The sequence below is a fragment of the Charadrius vociferus genome, unplaced genomic scaffold (genome assembly GCF_000708025.1).
Source record: "Charadrius vociferus isolate BGI_N301 unplaced genomic scaffold, ASM70802v2 scaffold54, whole genome shotgun sequence".
Taxonomy (NCBI): Eukaryota; Metazoa; Chordata; class Aves; order Charadriiformes; family Charadriidae; genus Charadrius; species Charadrius vociferus.
The window spans coordinates 2,937,314-2,957,292 of NW_009648350.1; the positions used below are offsets into that span (position 1 = coordinate 2,937,314).

The following is a 19,979-nucleotide window of genomic DNA, read 5'->3' on the forward strand; positions in this document are numbered from 1 at the left end:
GTGAAGGACATGACACGACATCGGTGACCCCAAACCAGCCTGCCACTGTTGCTACCACACACATACAGCAGCTTCTAACCCAAAACCATCCCTGTGCAGGGCACCACGGGCTGATTCGGTACCTGCCACCTCAGGTCCTCGGAGGGTGGCAGTTACCTGATCTCCAGGTGCCACCAGGCCACGGCTGGGCAGGGGCGAGGGAAGGAGGTGCTCTGCGGGAGCGCAGCACTTCCCACAGCCGCTTCTGGGGTTGGTGCATTTCTGGCCGCTTCGAGGGCCGAGTTTAGGGCTGCCCGAGCTCAGATCTGGACTGGTACAGAGGTTTTGCAGCCCAAGCCATCCGGCCTGAGACAGGACCAGTGATGGCAAAGCTCTCTGGAAGATCCCAGCACTGGCCCAGAGCAATTCGAATGCATCGCTGACTCACACGATTTTATCATTTCCTCACAGGGGAAAGCAGGTCGCGTTACGCAAAGCCCACCTGGGGCCCAGAAAGGGCTAAATGGGTACATCCATCTTCCTCCCGCTACTCATCAGAGGCTGTCGGTGCTGGGGTGCCAGTGCCCCCTGCGAGCCAGAGCCCTTTTCCCGCTGCCCTGCGAGACGAGAACAGAGCAGCAGCCGGAGGCAAAGGACCGAGGATGCTTGCCAGCTCCTCGCCATGCAAGCCCCTGTTTTGGGGGGGTCTCCGATGTAGAAAAGTGGCTGGTAAAAAGAGAAGGACAAAGAGCTCCCGGTGAGCAAATCACCTCCTTCTCACCAAATCCAGCCTTGAGCCTTGCCTGCTCCGGCAGACGGGGCCAAAGCAGGGGAACGGGATGCTCTCCCCAACCCCACAGAGCCACACACAGGCAGAGCGACGTGGAAATGAGTTTATTGACACGGACGGCAGGTAAAGCCTGAAGAACAACACAACTACGCGGCGAACACTCAAACGAGCGGCGCGGCAGGAGAGGAGGGTGAAACGCCACCGACCGAGCCCGGGCTCTGCCCCGCAGCGCAGAGACACCCCCGCACCCGAAGAGCTGGGAAGAAATGTGGTAAGAGAAGGGGGTGCTCAGCATCCCCTCCCTGCATCAAAGCCACACCGGCTGTTTAGTGGAGGAGGCTTAACTGTTCCTGACCCTCTACCATCTCCTCCCTGCCCCCACCAGCATCACGCTCAGTGCCACTGGTGCTTCCTTAATTGCTCTATTAATGATTTTTCGCAGTGCCCCCACAGCGCTCGGAGCAAATCACCTCCCAGCACGTGTGGGCAGGGCTCAAGGGCTGGATCGCTCCAGCTCTGCCCCATTTTTTCCCCCCAACCAGAGCACAGGGGTTCCTACACAGGGACACCACCTTCCTCGGGGTCCTGCAGCTCCCGTGCCCTGCCGGAGTCTCTTCCAGGACATTGTGACCTTTTCCCGGGTTGCAGACAGTGCCAAAGCCCTGATGAACCATCTCCCACCGTAAAACATTTATCGACTTTGAATGTGGCATCTAAAAAGACAACATGGGGGTTGCTAAGCATAAGAGCTTCGCTCGCTGGGGAGGAGATGGCGTCAAAGCATGCTTGGGAGGGTGAAGCCGTTCTGGTTAGCGGCTTGGTTTAAGCAGGACAAGCTATGGACGGAGCAAGGACATGCAAGAGGCTTTGCTTTCGCTGCTGTTGCCGCAGCACTTAGTGGTTGCGATGTGGCGAGTCCACAGCCATGGACTGGAAAGGGAAGCGGTCCTGTCCCTAAGGACAGGTTGGAAAAGAGGAGCCAGGGCATAGGGCTGCTCGGGAGAAGGGGGCGAGGGCAGGAACCCGACTGGCCCTCGTTACCGTGTGCCTCTGGGCACACAGAGCTAAGCTGCAAACGGAAGAAACACTTCCACAACCTGCTCGACTCTCAGCCCAGCCGGGACCCAAAGCCCTCAGGCAGGCGGGGTGCAAACACCGCCAAGCCCAAACCCATCTCCCATCACGCCACAGCCTGGGTTTTGGGGGACAGCGCGGGAACAGGGAGAGCCGCTCCACTCCCCACGGCACCCCGGGACACCGCCAGCAGCGGCCCCTCTCCCCGGGGGCACGGCTGGTGCCTGCAGCCCCGGCGGGGAAGCAGCACCGCCATGTTTGGATTTACCACGGCGAGCCTGGGGGATTGCTGGGGTTAGCGCAGCGCTGGGTGAAGGTGGCACAGCTCAGGGGATGGCCGAGAAGGCAGTTTGGCCACAGCAGGCACGGAAAGTAGAAGAAGAAGAGAGGCTGCGGATGGGTGAGGACGCAGAGACCGTACCTGGAGCTCTGGCAAGAGCCTTTCGCTCTAAGAGCAGGCTCGTTCCCTTCATTTCATTCACCGCTGTCCTGTTATCAATCTGGGTCTGCAGCTCCTCCCCACACAGAAGCAGCCTCACTTCTCAAATCAGCAGCTAATGAGCCAGGGAGATGGCTGGAGTGAAAACACACCATCAAAAGCAGCGCCGAGTCTGCCAGCACAAGTGTAATAAAAAACCCCCTCTTTAGGGCTCCATCCGCCTCCACCGACCGAACTGATGGCTCTGTTCCTAGTTCCCCGAGGCTGCGCTCACCCTGCTAGAGCCCGACGTCCCTGCAGGGCTCCCAATACTTCCTTGGAATCGCCTTCCCTTTAAGCCAATTACAATAGAAAAACTCAAAAAAAATGTATAAAAATATAAAATAAAGTGCAGTGTTATGTTTTCGACACTTTTGCCTTGTTTTAATGAGCCGACGTGTGGTTTTTGCTTGTTGGTTGTTTTTTTTTCTCCAATGAGCGGTATTTTACAAAATCGTAACTACGCCTAAAGCCATTTAGAAAACACTGAACATTGGCACAAAATGGAGAAGCCCACGAGAACGGACAACGAGTGAGGGGCGAGGGGGACGTGGGAGTAGTCGAAGCAGTGGTTACAAACTCCATGGACGCTAAAAATATCAAAGGGGTTTGTTCCCTATCATCATTAGCACGTGGATACTAATTGCTACCTTGTTTAATCAGTGCCTTTGACTGAAATCCTACACATGAATACAGCTGCTTCCAGTTAAGAGTGCTTTTCCCCGTGCCAGTGGTGAAGGAGTATCTGGGGACCCCTTTCTCCCCCCTCCTTCCGCAGGGTGAGGCACAGGCTGAGCTCCTGTTAGTTTTTCAAGATGGCATCGTAGGCCTGGTAGATGTACTGGGACACTTCAGGAGCTCGGCATTTCAGGGAGAGCTGCAGAGGGGAGAGAAGAGGAGAGGTTAGCGGTGCTGCAAAGGAAGGCAGGAGCTTTCTGCCATCTCCACGAAGGCAATTGGAGATGTCTGACCTACAGCGTGGGTTGGACAGATCACGGACATCGCTGATGACAGTCATCCAGAATACGTCCCCTGGGTACCGCTTTCTTTGTCACCGACACCGAACTGCCTTTTCAGAGCTCGCTACAAGCAGGAGGAGGTAGAAGAAAGCAATCTCCCACCATGGGGTTCCCCAATTCCTTAACAAACGTAAGTGCCTCTGCAGGCATGAAGGAAGGGGACATTGCCCCAAACCCCGAGACAAGGGACTTGCTTGCCCTCATGTGGTAAATCACAGCGCTAAGTCTGGGGGCTTCTGACGATTTGCTGCTCAGTCCTGAGGGACACAAACTTGGCTGTTACCCCTTTCTAAAGCAGGGGTCAGGCTGGGGCCAGGCTTGCGGCATCGATCCTTGTGCAAACATTTTAAATCACCTTCCAACGCTCGCTTTCACCCCGCAGGTCCCCAGACCACGGATTTCTCTTGAAACTCCTGGAACAGCTCCCAACAGGAGATAAATCCTCCAACAGGGGGATGCTCAGACATACAGGTCCTCAGGAGGGGAGCAAAGGTAAAGGGAACAGCTATGTGGGTGCACGATGCAGGACGCGCCTTCCCACCAGCCACAGGCTGATGCCAGCACAAGGCCAAAGAGGCTCTGACATCCAGACAGCCGGTCTCCGCTGCAGGAACGCGGCAGGGCATAAATTTGTCCTTGTTTATGAGAGGGGGAAGGGCATTCTGGCAGTGCTTTCTCGCTAATGTCTCTTGGCTTTCTCTCTGGGTAACCTTGGCAAGTAACTGCTCATTGCTGAGCGGGCATTATCCCAGCTCACTGGTGACAGAGCACTGTAATTCTTTTGTTTCTCACTTTTTTTCCAGTTCAGTGGGCGTTCCTAACCCCTCGAATTAATAGGATCTCCCCCAAAACAAGCACATTAGGCAAAGCAGGGAGAAATGGCTCCACGGGCAAGGGGAGTTAGAAGGATCCCAGCCCACACCACGTGCCCTCCGCAGTCCGACACCTCACCGTGTAGTTCGGGTTCCCCGGCTGAATGCGAAGCTCCGCCAAGATCCAGATGCCGTTGGTGAGTTTCAGAGACTGGTAGAGCATGTCCTGGCCCTCCACGTTCCTCTTGGCAATGGTGTAGACATTGTTGTTCTGCAGTTTGCTGGAGACGGTGTCTTCAAGAGAGAAGGAAGAAAAACACATCTGTTAATTTAGATTCATCATCTGCAGAGACAGGAGAGCTCAGAGGAGCATTCTCAGGATGCAAATGCACATGGAAATGCTGACTTCTGTCCCAGAGTTTTCCCTGGGGACAGAAGCAGACATGACACAAAGAAGAAAAAAAAAAATAATTCCAATTTGCTTCCACGGACCCACCTCATTCTTTTCAGGCTGTGATCCCTTGTGAAGTATTCGCCCACCTTCCAGGGCATTCACTTACTGCTCACTGCTCGGGGTCACTCAGGACTTACCGCCTTTATCAAGGCGAGAGCCTGCAGCTCAGAGGGTAAGAGGACTCTGCTCTATCTGCAACTCCCAACAAGCCCCAGGCAGGCTAACCTGGAGGCAGCCAAAACTCAGAAGATGATGGCGAAGAACAAAGGTCCCTGCCTGAGGCTCACTCGAGTCCTGGTTCTGAGGTCCCGTCCCAACCACGACAGCTCCCTCCTGCTTCGCCCCCCTCTCACGAACAGACACTTCTGGTCAAACCAATGTCCTAACAAGGTAGTAAAAATACTTTTTGTTTTTTGTTTTGTCTTAAGCAATCACTTGAAAGGGTAAAAACCCACACACATCTGTTTGTAGATCATAGGGCTGTGATAGAGATTTAACATACTGTATGACCTCAGCACTCGTAGATGTGTGATTTCACCTGGAGACCTGTACAGATGTAACCGTGACACTTCTTATTTCTCAGGGACCTTTCAAAGAAACAAGAACAGAGGGAAATATGCAGAACACACAGACCCAAACCAGCGGCCTTTGGATGCCAAGGGGTTTCTCAGCACAGCACAGCGCTGGGCAAACCTCAGTCAGAACGTGTCCCTCAGAAAAGGGGCACATTCGCACTGCGGGTGGAAGGCTCAGGAAGGAGGTCTCCACACCTGATAAGCATCACTGGCAAATTCCCATTCCTGGTGCCCAACAGGAGCAATTTAACTCCTTCAGGCTCCCTGCTGGGACAGGGTGGAACACCCCCATCTATGCTGGGCCATTATGAGCAGGTCGGGCACTTTCGACAGAAAGCAAGGGAGAGAAATGGCCGCATACCAATTTGCACTGAAAGCCAAGAGACTGGGAACATGGGATCCATTTCAAGGAGCGTGAGGAGCAGGAGAGCAGCAGGGAAGCAGCACAAAGTGACCGTGCAGCTCTAATCCATCCCTGCACCTACAGACACTGAGATCTGCCGGCATCGGTGTGAACGGACACAAGTCTGTGCTGGTGCACAGACGGATCAGAGAAGGGACAGCAGAGTCTGTTCATGCACCAGGGGATGGTAGAAGCAGGAAAGAAAGAGCCCCACAAATCCACGCAGCGATGCGGAGACCTGGATCCACTGCCTCTCTCCCCAGGGCAGCGTTGATAACCGGAGCTGCGGAATGGCTCCGCGGGCAGCCCGGACCCTTCGCCTGCGGCTGGGCTGAACCCCTTCGCTCCCCAGGCTTCACAGCGGCTGCGTGCAGGTTGAGGAGGGTTCGGGCATCCAACTACCCAGGCACACTCCGATTTAGGTTTCCTCTCTTCCCCAGTTACTATGGAAACCGGCAGATATAAGTAACTAATGAGATCCTTTGCTTAAAAACCCTCTGTCTCCTCCTCCTCCCACCTCTACTCCTCCTCTATACAACAAACTCATCCAGATGAGGGAAAGGGGCAATGCAGAGCAGTCCCCTGCTCGCAGGGAGCGCGGCTGGGAGAAACTCGCACTGGGGGGACATCACCCACTAGGGATGAAGCCCAAACTCCCGTCTCCGATGCCCCTCCAGCCAGCGAGAGCAGCCTCTGGGGCTTCGCGAAGGCACGGTGTTCAACACAAGTGCCGGCTCAGAGAACGCATCCTTGTTTGCAAGGAACGTTGGTACGAAATGTGATTTTGTTTGTCCAATTTTAACAGGCTGTGGTTAAACCTCACCGGTCTGAAGCCCCTCTGGACATGTATCCTGGAAGTGGAATTGCTGGCAAGGGTTCAAGCCTTGCTCCAGCAAATCTCTACTCCTGCCGGGAGCGGTCTCCCCCTCCGCCGGGGGATGCTGTCAGAGCAAAGGCATTCCCCAGGGAGCGTGGGTGCAGGGTCGGAAGCAAGGCTGCAAGCGGGAAGCTGTAATTTCGGCAGCTGCGGGGCTGCTGCCCCATCACGCGGTGTGACGGCAGAGGAAGGGAGCGCTCCTGCCGCCCGGGGAGCTGCGCTCCGGGGACACAGCGGGCGAGATGGGGCCGCACAGCAGCTGCTCTTACGCCAAAGCCTTCAACCGTGGGATGGCACCTCTTGCAATTTAAACAGCCGCTGCCTCTGCCGGGAGGCAGATTTCCATGCAGGGATGTGCTCATAGGGGGATACGGGGAGGGAAACTGAGGCAGAGCAAAATCCTAGGAAAACCTGTCTTCCACCTCCCTGCCTGACCTCAGTTACCCCCTGAGAAGCACAAAAAGCCCTACAAAACATACCCTGTCTCAGCCAGACCCCTGGAGCGATTGCGAGCAGGTTGGAGTGCTGATGCTCGGCGTGCCCAACTCCTCCTGCCTCCTCCCTCTGCACGATTTGGGGACCGGTAAGACCTTACCCCCTCTCCCCCCAAGCGGCAGCTCCCATCCCTCTTGCGCTCCCCAGTGTCAGGATTTTGGAGATCGGGTAGAGTTGCTAAGCAACAGTGCCAGGCTGTGCCTGGTTGAAGGCAGGACCGCTAATGCCATGTGACAGCACAGCCTTTTTTTTTAAAAAAAAAAAAAAAAAAAAAATTAAAAAAGGCAAGTATTTGCTGGGAGCGGAGAGCTGAGCCCAGCTCTGAAGAGGGCTGCTGGTTTCCCAGTGAGAGCGCAGCACCCGCCGGAGCCCTGGTTAGTGCCCGGCACAGGGAGGAGGAGGGCTGAGCCACGCTGCCTGGGGACGCGTCTCCCTGCACACACGGGGTCCGGTGACACCGCAAACCAGAGCCACAAAGTCGTTCTGCAAGATGGCAGTGTCTACACCTGACCTCGCTAAGCAACTTTCCGCAGGGCCGCTTCTTTTGGCTCAGTGCTTATTCTCAAAACCCTCTTGAAGCACAACTTAAGGATACAGAAAGATTTCCCCATCACCAACACCAGGGAAGCCTTCGACATCAGTCCATCTTGCAGGGATATTTTGTTTGTTTCCTTGTGGTTTTTTTTTTCTCCTCTTTTTTTTTTTTTAAAAAACAGAATTCTTTATTCTATCTCAGTCCAACAACTAAATAGCACACGTGGAAAGACCTGCACGCAGTGTAGAACAGCTGGGCAAGGTTTCCTCCCTTGCACTGAAGTAATTAAATTCTTTTCAACAACACTTTCCCTCTAGGTAAAGCAAAGGACGTGCTTAAATCTTCTACCCACACAGGTTAAGAATTTCACTTCCAAACTCAAACAGCCAAGATGAACCAATTGGCAACAACAGGAGTTTTCACAAAGGACACACACAACTTGGAGTCAACACCGACAATATACCTTTTTTGAACTTGCACCTTCGTGGCATTTTGCAACGAGCACTGGATATCAGTAAAAAAGTAAAAATTAATCCCCACATTTTGTGCTGCGGTAGCTGAAAACATCCCCAAGCCGTTTCTAGTAACACCTGAATGGTTCCGAGCATCCAGCCAAGAACTGCATTCAAATACCAAACGCATCTGCAGACTTGGATCCAGTGGGGAGGCACTGTAGTCAATATTATGACAGTACATTCATTTCCAAGATAGGTAATATGCACGGGTTCTATAATTTATTAAATGATCAGGATACTAGATTTGCACATACAGGAAAAAAAACCCATACCAGGGAAGCTTGCACATGACTGTGTCCCAGTTTGATCCAGCAAGAAAATCCCAATTCTCTTTGTTCTAGCATTAGCAAATTACTTGGGGGTGGGGGGGGACAAAACAAAGTGGCCACTGCATACCAATAAAGCCATATTCAACTCCAAACGCTAAAGCTGTTGTTTCACACCAAATTGTGGACCGGCAATAAGCAAGCAAACCCAAAGTTCCTAGAACTGCTGAACAGCACAGCAGCTAATTGCCTCCTGTTTAATGGCATTCAATCTCCATGTGCAAGTCAGCTTGTCCTCTTTCACTTTGTGGGTTTTGGGTAAGCAGAATTTAAAAAAAGAAAAACATTTAGCTAATCTGATTTGCATATCTTGGCTTAATGTAGCGGTCCTTTAAAATTTAATCAAACTTCACACGTTGAAAAAACAGCGTAAACAAGGCAAACTGAGCTTTAGCGCACGCTCAGTTGCAGGGGAAACCTCAGCTGGTATAGTTGTACCAGCAGCACCCAGATTATTTGAGCTGTAAGAGTCTGTGAATCTATCTTCATGCATTAGATTCTTATATTTTCATTAAAAGGCCCCAAATCAATTAATTTAGCACTGGATTCATACGAGATGAGAATGCCTGGGCATAACCATGACCTTGTGCTTTCATTACAAGTTGTATTTCCGAATATGGTTTTCTCCATAGCGCTATCATAACCTCTTCCTAAGAGGCAGATGCATGAAACAGAGCTCTAATGAATTCAAGACGCGCAGTGCATCGTAAGTACACCGCGGCCCCACGATACAAGTCCAGACAGACTCGCTCCTCCACGGCCATACGGCTCCGGCCCTAAAGAACAGCCTCAGGCCAGCGCCAGCTCTCACCGCCGGGAACCTGAGCCCCAAATCCCTCTCCCAGAATTAAGCACTCATTTCTTTGAGTCACTGGGAACTGTGGGAATACCTTCAAGGGTCCAGGACTTGTTTTTTTTTTTTTTTTTTGGAAACAAAGACCCTGGAGACAGGGATCAGAGAGGCAAGCTCTACGGCTTAAGGGTACCTGCTCCTCACCCCACAGCCTGGCACCTTATCCCAGGCTTCAGCTCGCGGTGCCGTGGGCTACCTGCAGCAGCCAAGATTTTCTGGCTGTTCTGTGCCTCGTTACGGAGTGAGCTGCCAGGGACGGGAGCTTTTGCTGCCATCCCTGGTGCAAACCATCAAAGCTCCAGTCAATCCTATTTGGCTCGCCTGGTGGGCGCAGGACGGATCTTTTCCCCACAAAGGCCCGGGAGCAGATTCACACTGCATCTCCACTGATGGACCGTGTTTATTCTCCTTTTTGTTTAAGAGAACAAAAGAAATAACCCGGGGAAAAGCCTGCCATTTACACAGGAGGTGCTGTAAGGTGACTGTTGCACAGTAACAGCCAGCCAGCCCTGGATGGACAAGGAACGCACAACCTGCTGTCTTGACAGATAAAATCCCAGCCCTCTAAAAATCCCCCTTCCAAGCCCATTTCACTTCGATTTAAAGAAAAAGAAATTCAAATTTCAGTTTCTCCACTGAAGAAAATCAGCATCCCCTGTTCAGCTGCTCAGTAGGGCCTCCTGCATCTCTGCACGTAACTTCAGCCCCACTTCTCACGCCGTGGAGAAACAGCCCAGATCTGAGCGGTGAGGAAAGCAAAGGCTCTTTACAAGCTAGCAGAAGAAACGACAGGCGCCGGGGGAACAGGGACCATGCTTCTGATCAACCCTCTGCCCAGCAGCAGCCGTTCGGCGCCCTCTGCTCCATCTGTCCGACGCCTGCCGCAGCCGCGCAGCTCTCTCGAAGTGGCTGGTGGTGCTGCGATTAGGGCACATCAACTGGGAGCCAGAGGTATATTTTTAGCTCACAGCTAAATCCGCATCACTGGGCTGGAAACGGTTAGACCGAAGCATGAATGGTGCGACGCGTCCCCGAGCCTCAACGACAACTCGCCACCAAGTGGGTGGGCTCACGCTAGGCATGAATTACTTATCCGAGTGGATGCGGGAGGAGGGATAACGATTCACACGGCGGCCGCACACCTCTGCGGCGCCGGCGGCGCTTAGAAGCTTTTCATCTGTGCCCAAGGGCTGCAAAACCCCAGCGCCTCCTAAGTTTTAGTTAGGAGCCGTTGAAATCTGCAGACTTTGTTCTGCACAGCTCTGCCACGGCCGCCGTTGCGTACCTTACTTTATGCCGCGATACAAGAGCCGCACGCAGTGGTATTACAATGGTGAACAACAGAACCGCCGACAGCCCAGGTCGAGAGCTTTATTCTGCTTAGGCATCTCCTCCAAGAGAGTCTTTTGAATATGAAACAGTCTTTCCTCCACAAGGATCAAGTTCCTAAAGATTTTATACCCAGAGCTGCTATTCTTAAAAGAAAGGAGGTGGCTTAAAATGAGGCTATTTTCACTGGATTTAAATGATCGAGACTGTGAATCTTGAAAGACTCTCGCCCTGCTGCGGCACGCTGCCAGGCACGCACCCTCCCTCTGGTTATAAACTAGGAGCAAGATGGATTCAGCTGCCATCAGAGCTCATCCAGTTTAGGTCGCCTCTGCCCTGGCACGCACCACCAGCCGCTTGCCACGCTACGAGAAGTCTCCATCCCTGAGGATGCTGGAAGCCCAGCCCTCCACGGGGTCTGGGGCTTTGCTGATCCTTGTACAGACAGGTTTGACAGCCTTAGGGTGGTCTGTACGAGAGGAGGTTACTGCTTAGACGAAATCAAGGCAAGCAGCAGACTGAGTCAAGGTTGCATTAGCAGTTAAAATACAAGGGACTAAGACAAGCACACAAGATTTCCCTGGTTTCCCCTCCTGCAAGCTATTGACCTGCTCTGTGCTGAAGCCCAGGTGGTCAAGGAAGGAAACGGCCGGTACAGTCGCAAGAGGGAGGAGGTGTCAACAGCGGAAAGACAAAAACAGAAGCTTCAGCGGATGGAAGCGTTTGAAATCTGTTTATATGAGACATGACCCACTTTCTCCCGTACACAAGCCAAAGAGGCTGGCAGATCCTGCAAACCCCCGAGCAACCCAAGCGACGGATCCTGCTCGGGAGAGGCACTGCGTCCAGGGCTCTTGCTAAAGCACCGAGAGAGGTCTCTTCTTGTCTGAGCCCTGGCAATGGCTACAGATACCGCTGCAAAGAAACCACCTCACATTCCCATGCTCTCCCTGAAAGCTAGTAACATGTTCTCCACCAAATATCACCAATTCAGGCAGACCTGGGCAAGCAGTCTGGTCTTGAGCTGGCAAACCCTCCCTGAACGGGGAGCATTACCCGTCACTCCACATCTCCTGACGTTTTTCTTCTGGAGGGAGTAGGGGGTACGGGCCAGTCTGCAGGATGACCAGTGCTCATCTTCCCAGCCACACACATCCCCTTTCTCCCTCCCAACTACACCCTCCGCTAGCCAGTGCCAAACACGAGAAGCTACCAACACTTGTGGGTAGAGATGCAAAGAGGTCTGGAGAGCGCGGTCAGGGCACGGCCGGGGCAGAAGGCAGCACCGACGGCAGCAGCACCGCAGTGCGGGGGGAGAGGGAACACCAGGCTGGGTCGGAGCAGAGGGAGGACTGGGGGAGGCGCAGAGGTTGTTCTCATTTGAAACCCCACAGTGAAATGAAGTCATAAGGTCCAACAGCTGCTATTTTCCCCCCCCTTCTTGTGAGCTCCATCTTTTATATTCCAAAATAGTAATAATTATGAGTACAAAGAGACCCATGGTTTCTGTCTGCAATTGAAGCAAGAGGGTGTTCATTGTGTAAGAGCAGACATGAGAGAATAAAAGGGTTACAGGGCTTGTAATCAATAGGGACACTTTTTTCCTCTACGAAACATAGCAGCTTTTGGTAGAATCACTTGGCTCCTGTCCAGAACCTCTCAAACAGGAGCAAAGCTGCTACACTGGCCTCATTTCGCTTTTTTTATGCTCCCTCATCCTTCAGCAGTAGTAAGGTCACACGTACAAGTAGGATGCTCACAGAGGCAACTGGACGGCTAAACACGGAGCTGAACAGGACAGAGTTTGATCAAAGCGAATCAATACAGCAGCTAACAACAGCAGACCAAAACTCTTCTCACGTGGCCTGTCCTGCATAGATGTCAAAACATTTTATAGTGGTTTGTAGGGTTACTCTTTCACAACAGAAAGAAGAAAGATGCTGAAAGGCGAAGTGACTGGCCCAGGATTATGCAGTAGGTTAAAGTCGGGGCTGAAACACCTTGCCTGACACACACAGCGGCAGAATAGGATGGCTGAACAGCCCCAACACATTATTCAGCTCTATTCAAAAGAGCAGCTTTGCAGAGAGACAAAGAAGAGAAAGAAGAACGCAAAGTCCACAACGAAAGGAGAAAACAGACAGGTAACATCTGAAAACTGGGATTTCAGATGTGCTTTTATGGGGACTCAGCTAAAGCTTTTACTGAAACAAGCCCTAGGATCCAAGCCTGTTCTGTTCATGGATGCAATACCCATCTACCCATTAGCTATAGACAATGTTATTAATAAGGTGATGTCCAGTGCATCAAAAGTGCTCTCAGCATGGTAGAATTAAGCTACTCACCGGCATTCAGGTGACAGTCTTTAATCTGGAACTGAAGCTCATTTTCGTTTGGAATATCCTTCCATGTGGCAAGGAAGACCTGGCGCTCTAGAAACGAGAAAGACAATCAGCACTCCTGGATCCTCAGAGGACCAAAGCATTAATTAATTCACCACAGAATGATACAAGGTAGAGACACAAAAGATCTTTTGGTCACATTTTGCCCTGTGATCATTTTGCCCTTGATCCTGTCGGATCCAGGATTTGCTCCTATAACAACTTCAGTCTCACTGTAAAAGCAGCAAAGCTTTGATGGATTTTGGAGCTTCCAAACCAGAGACCGTCTTTGCCATATGAGCTGTTTACAAACCAAGAACAGGCAGGATTTGACAAGAAGGAAGGAGAGCCACACATTTAGGATTACACTAGTGAAAGCGGCTTTTCAAGCAGCTTCCCAGCCAATTCAAACAACAATTTAATAAAGGTGACCAGGAATACATGAATTACAGTGAAAGTGGTATGGGGGCAAACCCTAGAGCCATGAGCGAACCAAACCCTCCAAAAAAACAAAAACAAAAAAAAAGAAAAAGAAAAATACCCCCAAAATCAGTTTCAAAGAAAACAGATCCACCCCTTGCCCAGCAGAGAGAATCAGAGACTTGGGTACTGGTAACTACTGGAGTTGCAGGACAACAGGGACACGGTACCAAACCACTGCAGATCAATTCAGGCTGCTGAGATGCACTGGCACGAAGCTCGTGGCCAAGCCCGTGTGAATCTCAGCCATGGGACAACTGCACCCAGCTGGGCGCTGCGAGCACGGTCTAGCTGACCACAAACCTAAAAGCACTCACCCATTTTGCCATCCTCTACAAAAAGCACGTTGAGAGGAATTAGGCAGCTGAAGTAAAAGACATCAATGTTGTTTTTCACAGCCACCTGTCATAGAAGAAACAGGAGGGTTAAAGCATCTCTACCAGCTGGAAGTCCAACGGGATCCCAAAGACTGCACAATTTCACCGCCTGCCCACGCACCCCGGCGCGCTGTCCCCGAGCAGAGGCCAGCTCTGGACGTGAGACCACCTGGATAGATGTTATTGAGCTTCTGGGTAGTTTCAGACAAGGATCAGTCCCACCCCTCTGCGCTTACTCCATTTTCACTAAAAGCTGCTCAATCTTCTCCTATGAGCATTTCGCCACGCTGCTTCAGAGGCGCTCGCAGCGACGGGGTCACAGCCAGCATCCCTGCTCACGTTCAGCCTCTCCCTCCCTTCATCCACCCCCGAGGTACGTTCACATCTCTTGGCTGCACACCTCTACTATCATGCTTGTCATATTGCACACTAGCTTCCCCCCAACACCTCTTTGCCATCTCTCTCTTGTAGTTCCCCAGCTCCAAACCCCCGTGTATTCTTTATTTTCACCCCCAGCTGTCAGACATGTCCAAACACACAGACTCCTTGATTAGCCGTATCTCAGCCCGGACACTTTCTAGAAAGCCTGAAGCTGGTCCACCGCCTGCACCTTCCTTACAGCATCTCCCATCTCCTGCCTTTGCCTTTATGAAAGCCATATAGTGAACGTGTGCCGGGTATCGATTCCTGGAAGCAGAAATCCCTGCTACAGAGCACTCGGGGCAGGTAAAAAAACAGATCATTCGACAGAAGACTTAATTCTCAGTGTCATTAAACTCCGCCAGCCGGGGAGATGCACTGGATTGCCTTTTATCACACGTGCTTACCACATTACCGACTAATCTCCGCTAACACAGAGAGCGATCTCACTTTGAGTTTTCCCCAGGCTGAGAGCTGACGGTACAGCAGGAGCAAACTGGAGGTCTGAGAAAGTGCACTGTCATAATATAGCACAGAAAAAGGTAGCTCTGGGCTTTATTTCTATGCCTCTCACGCTCTCCTCACATCATCCTGCACAGCGATAGCCTGTCATGGGAGTACAGTTCAGCAGACACCTGCCATTGCTTGCAGCGAAGGAAACTTCACCTGGAAGAGAGACCTCGAATTGAGGTCGCGTGCGGAGCCCTGAATTTCGGGAGCCGTTTGAGCTCCTACTTAGAAAAATCCCCCGAGTTCTCCAATTTGTCAGCCAGCTGAAACACAAACCAGACCATGCTAAATGCTGAGCCAAAGAAATTAATTCGCTGCTACAAAGATTTACGCCAAGACAAACTCCATTCACATTAATAATTACATACATTAGTGTGCTGCTGAGAAAATCTATTGTCCCATAGTGGTGGGTTTAGAAAGACCCCCCCAAATGTCAGTAAAAACAGCTGCGGATAGACAGGGGAGGGGAATAAACCACATAATTCAAACACAAGTCAGCTGATTAGACATGCACGCAAGCCAGAGGACAAGTGGTAGGAGATCAAACTTCCGAATGAACTCTTGTAGCAATTGGGAAGGTCTCAGAAGTGCAAGCAGCAGCAGAAAGGTAGATGTGACAGCCTGTGGGGTTTCTACTTTCAGCCATCACTAAAGGTAGCAGCTTATATTTAATTCCCACGGTGCAAACCAGCTTAAGAAGGGATTAGTTTAAAGCCTGCTAAAACCATGGAAATTATGGTGCAACCTAGGAAAAAAAAAAAAAAAAAAGAAAGGAAACGGTCTTCTGTAATGGGGAGGTGATACACGCTTCGACTGCTGGAGTTGGAGCGTCTAGTGTTTGAGCTAGAGGCACCGATGCCAGAGGAGCAAAAGCAGACTGGCGGATGGACCTAAGTGATTCACCTCTGCAAAATGTGATTGAACAGACTGGATGGGTAGCCAAAAACCCAACTCCGAGTGTGGGAGGGGAGAGCTGGGGAAGGGACAGCAGTGTAGCCAGTCCAGATGCTATGCTTGGATATAAGTCATGGAGATGAGCAAGAAGAGGAAAGATTTAGGCTAAATGTCTGGGAAAACTTGACAGTGAGAATTATTAAGCAGCACAAAATTCTCCTGAGGAAGAGAGAAGGTCCAGTGCTTGGAGTATTTAAAATCAGCCTTGACAATGCTCTCAGTAAGAGGAACTGTAGCAAAACAACAAAGCATAGCAGGGACTACACCGCATGACCCAAGATCTTTTCCAACTCTGATTTAATGATTAATTGCCTTGCCTTAGAACAATAGAGATCACTTAGCTTTTGTAGCTAATTGTTGTTGCCATACAACAGCAGTTTCTTACAAGAGGGGCTGGAAAGCAGTGCCTTCTCTCCAGTCACGGTTCTAGAGGCACGCTCCAAATTAATATGCTAACCCTGTCCCTGCAGTTATAAGAATGCTATAAAAAGGTATCTGCTGACCTGCTTCTCAACTCGGCAGAAACATACTGAGTAAGCTGCTTTGGCTATACTCTGGAGAGCCACCCAATTAAGATGCTCTGAAGAGCAATTTCTTCCCAGCAAAGAAAAGCAAGCCACACACCAGCCTCCCTCCCGAACTGCATCATTGGGTTCAGTAATGTCATCACGTGTCACCTTGCAAGGATCTGTAATGATGCTGAAACCAGCTGTTACAAACACCTTCTGCAAACAGGAAAGGAAAAAGCTACAGTGTCCTTAAACCTATAGCACTGGGACAAGACTGGTAAGCTTTTCAAGATTTGCTTCCATCGTTCCAACGCCACATACTTCCCCCAGCCAGCCAGGCACGCACTGTTAGCGCTGTGGTCTCCAAGATCTGGTACGTGACAAGGCACTTGCAGATACCCAGATGGGGAAACTTGCACCCAGAGGAGGCTAAGAGGCCCCTACCAGTTGGTAACAGCTTCCCAAGGTCACGCTTCGACCTTTGCACCGCCACATCAGGAGCATCCGATGCCATCTGACAGCCTACGAGAGCGACCACAGGCAGAAAGCAGATCCACAGCTGCGCCTGAGAGAAACCGAGTAGCTAACAACAGCCACTTGCCAAAACAGGCCAGTGCTCCTCAGGTGGGAACGTGGACCTGAGACAATCGGTGACATCTAAAGTGATACCAGCAGCTGCGAGGTCTCTCCAGGTTTAACATGCTTGAAAGGAACCTCCACTTGCATTCAATAAATCCTCCAGTCCAGACTAACTTTGCCTGTGGCTTTGCAGCTTTAACCTGCTGACCGGGACATGAACTATTACATCTTTAACAAGACCTTCAGCTTCAGACATTTGAAAGTTGAAACAGAAGCGTTTTAAATAAAAATGGCTTTCCATCTGTGATCTTTTTGAAAGGAGGAAAAAAATAAATATATTACTACCTTGTGAATTTAGTCAAGCAGACTACAAAGCTTCTGAGGGATAAAAGTCAAAAGGTGCCAGATTTTCGTGTGATGCTTCGCTGCTGAAAAGGTGAGAGCCCACTAAAAACTGGAACAGGGTTCCAAATCACTTACATCTTGTTCATGATCTGACTAGAGGAAGCAGCACCTCTAGAAATAACCCCTGAAATACATTTGCTCACCTCGCAGCATGAGCGCCCTTCTGATGTCCTTTCTTGCAGCGCGACCCTCTGATAGCCAACACACGGTATTTTGGGGAAGAGGTACCTCATAAGAACAATGCTAAGTTATTTTCTTCAACAGTGTAGGTTTCTGATGCTTTAAATCCCAGACTTGAGCATAAGAAGCGACTTTCAAAGTCAAGTCTGAAAGCAACACAGATGCTTTCCATCAGCAGCAAGTACACAACATACCCACTTGGAATCCCATTAGCACCTACACTAAATTAAGGATTTGCTTCAAAGTTGGGTTTTGCTTTAGAGCTTGGTAACAGCCAAACTGTTAAGGCGAGAAGAACTCTCCTCTGCAGAGTCTTTTTTACCTCTGCCAGCACAAGGTCGTGGCTTATTCAGCGACAGTCTGCTGCTCTGGCTGTCAGATGCCCCCAGGGAGTGCGAGCTACTTCACTTCCTTCTGTTTGACAGGTAGGGTTCTGGGGATCCTGCAGGCTCTCCACAGCCGCTGCCAGCCGTGTGCTCTACCTCCAACCGCACAAGTCCGCAGCCGGGGCAGCGGAGCTGTGCGCGGAGAGCGAGGTCGGGTGCTGCGCCCCGGCTGCGGCTGTCAGCTCCGGGCACATCGCTTGACGTCAACAGTCAGGGAACAGCCAGTTACTGGGAGGGCGACGCTCTCGCGTGCGCCCGGCTGTGCTTGGAAGTTCAAAACGTACATTTTTTTTTTTTATCAAATGTGCCGTACCATGTGGCAGACCTGCCCTTCGTCGGCAAGCCAGCAGCCTTCCGCAGCTGAGCTAGGAACTGGTTGCAGACGCAAAGCTGTGATCCGAGTCCTTAATTCGGGGAGCTCCCAGGAGGGTTCTCTGCTGGAAAAAGACTCTCCCTAGCAGAGGCTGTTAAAAAAAAAATAACCTAGGCAACAAACCCAAGGAAGTACTTTCCACATCCAGCCACCCAAGGCTGTTCTGGGGTGGTTGGTCCAGTAATTTTGCCACCGCTCCCACACAGGCAGATATCGTGCCATTTATCAAGCAGGCTCTGCGGGGAGAATATCTGCTGGCTGGACTTGCTGCTCACACCGATTCTCAGCCGTGTTTTCATGGAGTGTTGAATGTGTGAAATCTGTTCCCAACTACCGAGAACTCTGCATTTGTGACCCGAGATACATTAACACTTCTGATGAATGAGAGCTCCAGCGGTTCTGCATTGCCAGCGAGACACTGGAGAGCGGAGGAGCACGGGTGATGAGTTACAGCAAACCTGAGTGCGGAAGGACAAATGTGCATTAGCAAGACCGATCTTTTCTCAATGAAGAAGCTGCACTTTCATCTGCCTTTATAGAAACGTTCTGCCAAACTCACTGCAAGAAATAAAAATGTTCTGCACCTCACACTGCTCAGCAGCAAGGCAGAGGTCTTCGTTCCCAAGCGACACTTTTCAGGAAGAAATGCAGCTGGCAGATCCTTCCCTTTCAATACTCGCCAGATCCTTTTACGGGCAATTTTTGAAAACTGAAGCTCTGCTTCTTTCAGCTGCACACTCAGTATCTGCAACAAACAGCCCTGGCAGCTGACAGCAGGTAACACCGGGGAATGCAAGACATTGATTGTTAATTTTGAATGTGGGTCCCGAGAGAATGGCAATGCCCCGGGCTCAGGCAGAGTCGCTGCTGCTCTGGAGTCCCTGCAGCTTGTTTTCGATTGTATCATCTCCTGCGAGGGGTTACCATCTCACAGAAGAGATGGCCATATTCGTGACATGACAGGCCAGGCCTGAGCTCCGAAACTCTCGCAGCAGGCTGGCTCCACTTCACGCCTTTCCAGGGTTAGGGGAGCAATTCACATGTACCCCAACAAACAAATCAGGTACTCTGATTTCACAGCATTTCACAGCCCTTGAAAGGCCGTTTATTAGGAACACTGGTTCTCTTTAGCATAGAAAGGCTTTCATCCCAGGCATTCTCTTATTCCAAATTTCACTTGAAGCCAAAGAAGTATCTGGAAAGAAGATTCCTCATCAATGCAAATCCCTATTTTGGAACCTATTCTCCTCTTTGAGAGCTCAAGGTCTCATACACACGGTGGCACAGATACCCCATCAGCCCATGTCTTCCACCAGGTACCAGCCCGACAGCCTACGTGTCATCAGAGGGGTCTCACTGCTTTGACTGTGAAAAGGCAACTACAGGACCCAAACAAGCCTGTACAACTCCTAGAGCCATCTCCCCGGCTGGCAAACGAGCCACAGCTATCAAATACTTGTGAAGCCCAACACGGCCTCTCACGTGCCTTTGGGCGAGAGGTTGTTATCGCTTCCGAGCGCTGTGCTCTGCAGAGGCAGCTCTGGGCAGGGGGACCACAGCACCCACAAGTGCCAGGAAGCCTCTGAACTGCTATTGAGGTGGGATCTTATTAACGCTTACAAATACTTAAAGGGAGGATGCCAGGGGGATGGGAGAAGTCTTTTTTCAGTGGTGCACAGTGATAGGACGAGGGGTAACGGGTACAAGCTTGAACATAGGAAGTTCCATCTTAACATGAGGAGGAACTTCTTTACCTTGAGGGTAGTGGAGCAGTGGCACAGGCTGCCCACAGAGGTTGTGGAGTCTCCCACTCTGGAGACATTCAAAACCCGCCTGGACGCCGTCCTGTGCAACCTGTTGTAGGTGACCCTGCTCTGGCAGGGGGTGGGACTGGATGATCTCCAGAGGTCC

General features: G+C 51.1%; 1 protein-coding gene across 4 annotated transcripts in view; it reads right to left on the bottom strand.

Annotated features, from left to right (window-relative positions):
- Positions 1-2,837: 2,837 nt before the first annotated feature.
- Positions 2,838-19,979, bottom strand: part of AP2B1 (adaptor-related protein complex 2, beta 1 subunit) — a 75,570-nt gene continuing 58,428 nt past the window's right edge. For 3 of the 4 annotated variants that reach the window (XM_009885131.1, XM_009885130.1, XM_009885128.1), the window contains 4 exons: positions 13,693-13,777; positions 12,860-12,946; positions 4,292-4,446; positions 2,838-3,198 (listed from right to left, as the gene is read on the bottom strand). In XM_009885131.1, coding sequence (XP_009883433.1) covers positions 3,124-3,198; positions 4,292-4,446; positions 12,860-12,946; positions 13,693-13,777 — 402 coding nt within the window. In that variant the 3' untranslated portion in view covers positions 2,838-3,123. Of the gene's footprint in view, positions 3,199-3,805; positions 3,815-4,291; positions 4,447-12,859; positions 12,947-13,692; positions 13,778-19,979 lie in introns of all 4 variants that reach the window. The other variant, XM_009885129.1, reaches the window with a different exon arrangement.